This window comes from Leptidea sinapis, chromosome 20 (assembly GCF_905404315.1).
Source record: "Leptidea sinapis chromosome 20, ilLepSina1.1, whole genome shotgun sequence".
Taxonomy (NCBI): Eukaryota; Metazoa; Arthropoda; class Insecta; order Lepidoptera; family Pieridae; genus Leptidea; species Leptidea sinapis.
Window position 1 is genome coordinate 9,280,361 of NC_066284.1, and position 10,314 is coordinate 9,290,674.

Sequence of the window (10,314 nt, forward strand, 5' to 3'; positions counted from 1 at the left end):
CGTTCACTTCGCAGTCCAGGTTCTCTTCAAACTTTGGCAGTAATTTGATAATTTTTTTCAAATTGGGGGAAACTAGTTTATATTAAAAATCCATGAATCATGTCTTTATAAAATATTCGAGAATTTACAATATGAGGCCGAATTGCATTAGGGTTTTAAGTTTTGCCAAAGGCACTGTAGTTGGTAAAAACTCTACATAATGTAAGGATTGGTGGGTTTCAGGGTATTCTCACAATCCGTACAATGGTGTTATATGCAACGATATAATTCTAGCGACTGGCGTCTTCTCGTCCAAGGAACTGTGGAAACTTTCCAAAGGTAAGTTGGAGATCGATTCTCATCAAAACTAAATTCTGTAGTTTGATTTTATCTAACTTTAATATTTTGTTTTAAAAACGATCGAACATGTATCTCCTAGCTTCTAAACGCAGCGTGATAATATATATATATATATATATATATATTTTTTGATCTACCAGCCCCAAAAATTAATGTGCTACTGACCAATTAAACTTTGACTTCGAATAATTTTCATGAGTTAAGGCATGCTTTGCATCATAGACTTCCAATTAAGCAAAAGGGCTTTCCCCAATTAGAATAAAACCCTATACTTAAACCTATCTTAGAGTTTTAACTTTAATATCATTTCCAATCAAATCATTCAGTAATGTTTTTATTTCTATTGTCCAACCATCTTTTCGGCCTTCGATCCTGGATCATTGATTCTGCCATTTTCTGGTTTCTATAAGCTTCTCTAGATTTTCTGCTGCTTTCCGTGCCATATACGTGAATTATTGTCCTCCTATCCTCGTCATTGACATCCGTTGTTTGATATTGAGTTCCTTCAGAATAAATTCAATGTAGTTTTATTCCAGTAAATTATCCCCTTATTTGCGTAGTCAATATTTCACATAATTTTCCACTAATCAATACATGGAACTGCGCGAAATATGAATATGAATTGAGCCAGGCAGAACATGTCAGTACAAATGCGCCATTATTTTACAGTGTTATGACATAACTGCCCCGAACCAACACTTTACATGTTAAATACAGTTAATAAATCAGTTTATCCTCTAGATAAATGTTAGCTATCGATGAGTTAATAATGATGTTTTATATCATGAACTTTCATCGTTTATTGATGAATTGTTTTCAGCGTCAATTCTCCAGGAGACGGGGTCAGAATCACCGAGCGGTTCTGGAGGGGGTATCAAGCTGGAGTCCACGTACTACGGATACAACAGTCCTGCCCCACCATCATTTGAACCTCCTTCAGATAGGGGGACGCCTTCCACCATGCTTGTTGGACAGTGTTTCAGTAAGTGCATTATGTAAACGTTTTTAGTAATACTAATATTCGCCCGTCCAAGCAGGCCAATTCAAAAATGGTTGTCATGTACCTAATAAAAAAAAAAGTTTTACAATATTACATAGCACAGCCACTTATGGACCGCAATAAGAGCCCTAGAAATGGAGTATTGGCAGATGCTTTTAGAATAGAGGACCTACTTTTAGTCATATTGGTGACACCAAAATTTACAAATAAAACTGAAAACAAAATTTTATGAATGACGGCATCATTCTCGACTCGAACCCGAGACCTCTCGCGTTCCGTGCGAGCGCTCTTTCCAACTGAGCCAACTGTTCAAGTGACGTATCGTTGATAAAATCTCGTATGCTTTGTTCAACTCTCAGGTTGTGGCTTCTGTACTGTGGCAGGTGTAAAGTAGATCCTGTAGATGTTTTAATTGTGTAATTAATCCCAGTAGTGAGGGTTACACTTTAAAAACATAACAATTTATACCGAAATCGTTACTGATGTGAGCTTTAGATGGTCACCTGATATTTCGGCACTGTTGTAAGAGCCATGATTGCGGGTGGACTCACCGGTTTCATCCCTTAAAATATAATTGAAGTGTAGTACATAACCGCCCAAGATTTAAATGGTGCATATAGTTTTATAATTTTTATCACTTAAAGGGATACATTTCTAATCGTTATACTTGCAAAGATATGTGATCTGATGTCACACAATTACCAGCATATTTTCCCCCTAAACTTTTAAAGATTTCCTAGTTGTTTGTTTTTGTATTAATGCGAATATAAATTGTAACATTTTGTCGTGTGTGACAACTTTTTCCATCCAATCAATATGCATACGTTTTTAGTCACAGTTTTGGGGAACAGCAATGCCAAATGACACGACTGCCAAGTAAAATGATTTCTCGCATACAGTGTACAGACGAACAAAGCATGCATGAGAAATAAACATCAGTAACGAAGATACAGCAAGATAGAAAAGGAGAGCGAATTGATTTTTACTGTAACCGATTTTGATTGACAAGTCGTAAACAGTCAGCCACGGTTGAAATTAACTCCTAAGTATTTTGAATATTAAACTTGAAACCTAACACACATTATGGACAATTCAAAATTCTTAACGCATTATCGGTCAAGTCATCTATAGGCTATTATTATTTCTCGATCTTTCGAATCTCTATATGGCCCTAAGATGTATTCTCTGAATTATATGGCGATTTACTGTTAGTTTAGTTTTAGTCATATTAATAGCTAGTAAAATAATTTGTTATGTTTGATGATCGTGGGAGATAGACAGAGTTGAACAAAGCATACAAGATTCTATGAAGAGCACTCGCACGGAACGCAAGAGGTCGTGGGTTCGAGTACGGCGTTCTTCATAAAAATTTTGTTTTTAAATTTTATTTGTGTAGGTAGTAAAATGTTTTTAATTGTATCTATCGAATGACAATATGAATATATAATTCAATTGCATCATTTTATTCTAAGTAAAATTTAAGGCAGCTGTTTCATCTTCTTTAAATAGAAAAATTTCGTGTGAGTAAATCCAAATTCAAAGATTTTTATTCAAAATAGGATTCAAAATCACTTGTTGAACGTCAAAAAGTACCACCCATTCAAAATAGACTGCCTCAGACCTGAAAAGAACGGGCGCAAGAAACTCAGCGGGCTTTTTTATATATAAAAATATGGATTACATAGGAACTAATTAATAATTATTATAAAGAACCTACAAATTAACCAGTGGAGGCTGCTTTGCACAGGATGCCGGCTAGATTATGGGTTATACTTCTGCCGCGAAGCAGTAATGTGTAAGCATTATTGAGTTTAGGGTGAATTATCTCGTAGCTAGTGAAATTACTGGGCAAATGAGACTTAACATCTTATGTCTCAAGGTGATGAGCGCAATTGTATTGCCGCTCAGAATTATTAGGTTTCTCAAGAATCCTGAGCGGCACTGCATTGTAATGGGCAGGTAAAACCAGTAACGTATCAATCACCATCAGCTGAACGTCCTGCTCGTCTCGTCCCTTACTGTCATAAAGAATATTTCGTAACTAACAAAAAATATTTTAAATTTTGATACGAAATTTTGTAAATATGCATTTGTTTAGGTGAAGCGAAGTCACCGGTCAACAGCAGTACTTTATAATTGTGATAACTAATAGAGTGCACAGAATATTAAGCGGAATTTATAAATGGAAGCCCCACTAGGTTTGTATGCGTCAAACGTCACGCCGCGTGGGGTAAGCTAAATATAGCGGCAAGTGTGAGTCGGTACCCAGCGCGTGGTTATTAGCAGCTTACTGTGTTATTATTAATAACTAGTTGACCCGACAGACTTTGTTCTGTATATAACAATCAAAATATTATTTTTTTTATGAATTTGTGAATAATATATCATAACATCAAAAATTACTTCGTAAAATATGCACCCTGCTGTCGTAATGAAATTGTTTCACAGCATAACTGTCCAACCGTGCGTCAGTCAATTCTCTCATAGAAATTATGTATCGACACATCAAAGGAAAATCAAATTTGTTGTTTTTATTTAATTTAGCAGCATTTTCCTATTTATTCACCTTTTAAACCTTCCCTAGACTTCCACAAATAATTCAAGACTAAAATTAGCCAAATTGGTCCACCCGTTCTCGAGTTTTAGCGAGACTAACGAACAGCAATTCATTTTTGTATATAGATTACTAGTTGTTCGCGTCGACTTCACCCGGCTAGAATTGAATCGATAAAAACATTGGGTGCTGTAACCGTCGGATATCTATGTTAATGTCTTGATTAATTGTCGTTGCGTCGCGAAGTCGATTCTTTATGTATTTTCAACGGACTTCAAACAGGAGTAGGTTATTCGATTGGTATTTTTTTTATGTATGTACACCGATTACTCTGAGATTTATGATCCGATTTACGTAATTCTTCTTTTGTTTGATGCGAAATAGATGCCATTTGGTCCCATAAATATTTGACAAAGTTTGGCCCAGTAGTTTTCATTTTATGAACGTGACGAGTGTTAGTGACCTCTATTACATTTGGCTTGGCACCGACTTAAAACCTATCAATAGGTAGCACATATAACTACTAGTATTTAATTAATATTAAAGGTAAAGGTTTGCATAAGAGGTGTATTAAATTAAATTTTTAGTTATTTGATACTTTTCAGTTTTTGAAGTCGGTAGTTTTTTTTTGAAGTGGAATTTCTTTAAGTACGCTTCACTTAGAGAGTAAGCTGGTGAATGCGTGACGAGAGCGTCATGCGAATGATGATTTCGTGATTATTTCGTTCTTGAACAACTTTATAATTTTTTTTTTAATTTTACTTCACTTTTCGTATTACGACGCTGTTTGATATTATTTAACTAAATTTGTTAGAAATAATTTGTAAAAAGATAAAGTTATAAATGTCGATTTGAAGGAGTGGGAATGGGTTTCTTGCCATATCTTCTCATTAAAGCTCAAACTTTTCCGATTTCCTTGATCTACATGAATAAAAGGGATTATGATTTGATTTGTTTTTGTTGTTCCATTTATTGGAATGCCACTTCTTGAATTATTTCATCATCAGTATTGTAACCATAATAAATGATGGGTGATGATTGTTTCAGGTATTCCTCACAGCTCGGCTGGCCTCAGCGCTCAGCCTCCGTTGGTGTCCTCCAACACTATATTCTATCAACACCCTCCACCCACAGAGACACATCCTACATGTGAGTAACTCATATTCTACATTCAACGCCAAAACGAGCTCACCAACCTTTCGGTTCCGTTTTTCTTCATATATCCAAAAATAACCTATAAATAATCTACTAAAACAAACTCCGATAGGCACGTTCAGAAGTTTAGGCGTACACACACACACACACACACATACACTAACACACCCTTTAGAGAGAGACCTGTTTTTGGAAATACTGCAAGTTATAAAAATAAGTTTAAATGTTGTAATAATGGCAGAGGGCAGGGCACATAGCTCGACGGACCCATGGGCGTTGGGGCAGTAAAGTCTTTGAATGGCGTCCACGTACCGAAAGACGTGACCCCACAAAATGGACCGGCGATCTGATCAAGATCGCCGGAGTAGGTTGGATTAGTACAGCGCAGGCCCGATCGTCTACGCCATATTGGGGGAGGCCTTTGCCCAGCAGTGGACGTCTTCCGGCTGAAATGGTGATGACGTTGATTACAACATCAATGGAGACGCCAAAAGACAATCGTACAACATATTAAATTATCTAGCCTCTTACAACTACGAAAAAGCCAGAATTTCAGAGTGACGCATGGATAGTTAAGTACTACGTACTAACTAAGGTACATATATATACTAGCTGACCCAGCAAACGTTTTATTGCCATACTTATAAAGTTATAAAAAAAATTCAATAATTTTAATTTTTGGGGTATAAACAATAGATGACAACCGATTCTCAAACTTACCGAATACATTGGTAACGACCTTATTGTATATAAGCTACTAAGCTAGAGGTCCCGGGTTCGAATTCCGGTAGGTGCAAGCATTTATATGATAAATATTGATATTTGTTTCCGAGTCATGGATGTTGACATGTATTTATGTATGTTTATGTGTATGTATATATGTATGTATATATGTATTTATGTATGTTTAAGTAAGTATATTGTATTAAATATACCGTTGTCTTGTAACCCATAACACAGGCTTTATGCTTAATTTGGGGCAAGATAATTTGTGTAAAGGTGTGTCAATATATTATTGGTACATAAAAACTAGGGGCAGGTGTCTCCCGTTTCTATTTTGTGTTCCAAACTAAATAATCATTAATCAATACTTTTTAATACTTTATTATTTTTTTGATACAGGTGGGCTTTTCATGATATTTATTTTCTGTTTCCAGCGTCTGAAGGATTGTCGAGTCAACACTCCAGCGCCAAATACGACAGCTCGGGGCAGGATTCGCTCGGTGACTTCGTAACCTTCGTGTGTCAGGAACCCCCCACAGACGTCCAACAATTACAAGTGATCTATTATTTTATTAGAAATATCTTGTTGTTTGTGACTATTAAAGTGAACGTGGCGTGAACAGATTTCCCTGCATGATTGGTGGTACGTGATCTCATCCATTCCAAGTGTTGCGCGTTGTAATCGCCAATAATCACGATCTCTGCTCCAACACGGAATTTGTAGAATGGCAAAAAAGGTTCTAATTATTTACTTAACTCTTTCTGCTTGCGTAATTCTTAAAAGATGCTTATACTGTAAAGTACTATTTAAGCGAAGCAATGACGTTCTATACATTAGAACTTTATTGAAGCGATGCGTTAAAATATTTTATCTACACCCGTGCTATAAATCCTTTATTAAAGATTCTAAAACAGTTAGCTTATTATTTTCAACATTAAAGCACCCAATGTCATAATAACCAAATGAGTGTTGTAATGAAATTCAGTACAACATTACATCACCCGTTTTTATTACAACACTCGTTTGAATGATTTAATGGTTACTAGGACTGGCTTTTTTATGTTAGCAGTAAGCTGTTTCAGGATCTTTTATAGAGGATTCATATTATGGGTGTAGATAAAGTCTTGTATGCAACTGTTGATAATTAGGTATTAAAACACTCTTGTCATACTATTATCACCCTATAAACCCGCATTCATGTTGTAATTCTGCTTATTACATAACATTTGCATAAATAAGTATAACAGAGTTACTGTTTTCATTCACCTTACATTATTGGCGCTGTCTAATCCACGTAAAAAATGTCATGGCCGTCAGGTGCTATTTGTTACATACTTCTTACTCAGCGTCTAATGGGTAATATTTGTCCAGGTGCACAGTTTATCGCGGAGTCCAAAGCCATACTTCACCAGCTCCATGCTGCCGCCGCCACCGCTTCCGCCTATGGCTAGACCTGTGGCCATCATCAGATCTACTGGTAACTATTTATTGATAACACACACCCATGATTATGGTAACTTACAATGCTCTCAAATTACACAACAATAAACTTTACAAAAATTGTAGTTCTCTCTAAGTAGTAAGTAATCAAAAGAGCACATCTCCAGAAGTTTTTTTGTTGCGAGATTGCTTTGCTGACATTAAGGTTACCCAAAATATTGCTCGTGTCTAACTTGCATCAAAAGATCACATGAACTTGCCCAGTATTCTCAGCAAGTATTGGCGGCTATGATCAGATCCGGAAGAACCCTGTGATGTGGCAGTGGGCTGAAGAGCCGCCAAATCGTAGCATCGGAACAGCTCGAATTCCATCCTTACCATCGTAATATTAGTGCTAGTCAGCGCTAGAGAGACTATCTGCCATATAAAAACAAACTCTGCAATTTACTTCTTCTTTAAGGCTAAAAGGATTAGTTTGGGGGAGGTTCTATAGCCAGAATGGGTCAAGGATACAAGATCTATTGATCTGATAAGGGCAGTGGCGTCTGTAATGACATCTAACCTCTCAGATCAAATGATAATCACGCTGATGCCAGTTATATCAGCTTTGTATAAGTAAATTTTGATACCAGAAGTTTTAACAGTAGATTACTGACTCTGACTTCACAGCGAGCGAGTGCGTGAGTGGCGTGGGGGCCGGCTCCCCCTCTTCTCCGGAGGTGCGCTCCCCGGGAGGCTCGCCTCGTCGCCGCAGCCCGCACCCCTACCGTCACCCGGACTGTCACCCTCCCATCTCACACTTCAACCACTTTCATCCGCAGTCACAACAGGTACGTAAAGGCGAGTTTACCAGTGCAAGGCATCTTTGCACAGGATGCCCACTAGATTATGGGTACCACAACGGTGCCTACTTCTGCTGTTAAGCAATAATGTGTAGGCATTACTGTGTTTGGCTCTGAAGGGCGCCGTAGCTAGTGAAATTACTGGGCAAATAAGACTTAACAATTTATGCCTCAAGGTGACAAGCGCAGTTGTAGAGCCACTCAGAATTTTTGGGTATTTCAAGAATCCCGAGCGCGGGGCGCATCAATTACCATCAGCTGAACATCCCGCTCGTGTCGTCCCTTTTTGTCATTAAAAAAAACGTAAAGGCAAAGATCCAGATTTTATAGTCTTGCACAGAAAAAGAGCTTCCTGTTTCCGAGATGGTCAGTTCGTCATTAAATCATGTCCATCTGCAATCAAATCACGTACGTTCATATACAGATCGTTATATAAAAAGAACTATATGATGCACGAACCTAATGTGTGCCAATAGCAAAACCCCAACATTCTCCACTTCCTCTGATGGTGATCTCTACTTTAATGCAATAAGTATCCCTCAAGTTTCCCAAAATGCCTTAGTTAATCCCTACAACATCACCAACTCTTCTCTCCTAGTATTTACCTATATCTGGCTTCTACTTTTCCCTGTTCATAGAGGCTCTGTCCTCTGGCTGCTTTGTCTTGAAGTATTCAAGGAAAGCGAATAATATTATGTGGGATTGTAAATTGCAAAAACCCACCATTAAGTGTCGATGTTTGGAAAAGTGAGAGCCATATTTATGCGAAAATCTTCCAAGATTTTCAAAGCAAAATACTTAGCAAGACGTCTCTTAGGACAAAATAATCTTGTTCGTAAAAGGCTTGTGTCCTGTTTTCATGGCGTTGGTGACATTTCTATTCCTCAATATTTGCTTCATGTTTTCTTTTGCACTAATTGTGATTGCCGTAATGTAAGGTTCATTGTGGTCCTAATTGCTTTGATGAGTAATAATTATCAATATATTATTTCAAATTCAAATTATTATACAATTTCAAATAATTATTTTTCTTAATAACTGAGCTGCTATTTTGAAACGCTAAAATATTGAAAACCAAAAGATCTTCAAAGAATAGTTCCACGAGATAATTAATCTTTGGCATTTTGCAGCAACCCTTTGTTTTTGAAACCAGGAATTTTTACAATGAGACGTTATAGTCATGCTTATTTTAATAATCATTTTTTCGCAGGTTTTCAGTTACGGTTCGCTAGGTGGTGGGGCTGTGGTGTCAGGTGGAGGAGGTGGATCACCACCAGGTGGTCTTGGACTGTATGCTCCCCGTCCTCCGCCCAGAGCACCTCCTAGGTACGACACAACGTGTATATCAAATACATCACAGCTTTTATTTAAATTGCCTTGTTAGTAAGGATCAAGTCATACAACTGAATTCTAAAACATCTGTCCGAAGCTGACTGTGCTGAAATTTTGTATAAGCACTCAATGTATCCACACTTCGATTATAATCGTACAATTCTGGTTAACTAGGTGACGTCATTCTATATTTAAAATTAGAAACGCCCAAGACAAAAACTTTTATTCGCACCCATAATATATGTGTCGTATTGCATCTTATAGTAAAATAACCTAGTATTACTCCCGCACGTGCGATCTAGGATGGAATTATCAGCACGTTGTCTTCAGTTATGCATATGGTACATTACAGATTATATTAGTTTGTAGTTCTTTATTGATGGATTTCAGGTGGAATGCACCATTCACAACTCTAGAAGACGAATTTAACATAATGACTGCGCCGACAGGACCTGATCACGTCGTGCTCTTAGACGACGGTAAGTGTCGGACATTATTTTTCGGTATTACGACACTGACACCAGTCAACGAATATAAAATATGGAAGCAGTGTTGTTATATCTACTGTTGATTATTAGCGCTAAAAATTCACACATAAAAATCGCAATAAACTAAACTATCAATGCATAAAATTAGAGTGTTATAAATTGGTATTGAATCTTGGTGAATATTATAATGTGCTTTGTCAGTTATTTTATCATGCGCTCAACGTGATTTACTTGATTGCTTCTCGGCATGACATGTTTACTACTTACTTATTTTTAAGTAATTACTACTTACACATGCAAAGTGATTCGACGACCCTTGGGACGACGATGCGTATGATTTCTGCACCACTTTATAACACACGAATGTATATTAAATTCTTGTTTCATCTGTTTTTACAATCCTTTTCGACCAGTATCCGATCGGACTCACTCGTCTAACC

General features: G+C 37.0%; 1 protein-coding gene across 14 annotated transcripts in view; it reads left to right on the forward strand.

Annotated features, from left to right (window-relative positions):
• LOC126970147 (nuclear factor 1 B-type) overlaps nt 1-10,314 on the forward strand; it is a 92,659-nt gene that overhangs the window by 77,732 nt on the left and 4,613 nt on the right. For 5 of the 14 annotated variants that reach the window (XM_050815896.1, XM_050815900.1, XM_050815904.1 and 2 more), the window contains 8 exons: nt 223-318; nt 1,160-1,321; nt 4,941-5,042; nt 6,206-6,327; nt 7,144-7,244; nt 7,862-8,042; nt 9,265-9,380; nt 9,756-9,865. In XM_050815896.1, the coding sequence (XP_050671853.1) occupies nt 223-318; nt 1,160-1,321; nt 4,941-5,042; nt 6,206-6,327; nt 7,144-7,244; nt 7,862-8,042; nt 9,265-9,380; nt 9,756-9,865 (990 nt within the window). Of the gene's footprint in view, nt 1-222; nt 319-1,159; nt 1,322-4,940; nt 5,043-6,205; nt 6,328-7,143; nt 7,250-7,861; nt 8,043-9,264; nt 9,381-9,755; nt 9,866-10,314 lie in introns of all 14 variants that reach the window. The other 9 variants (XM_050815901.1, XM_050815910.1, XM_050815902.1 and 6 more) reach the window with 6 other exon arrangements.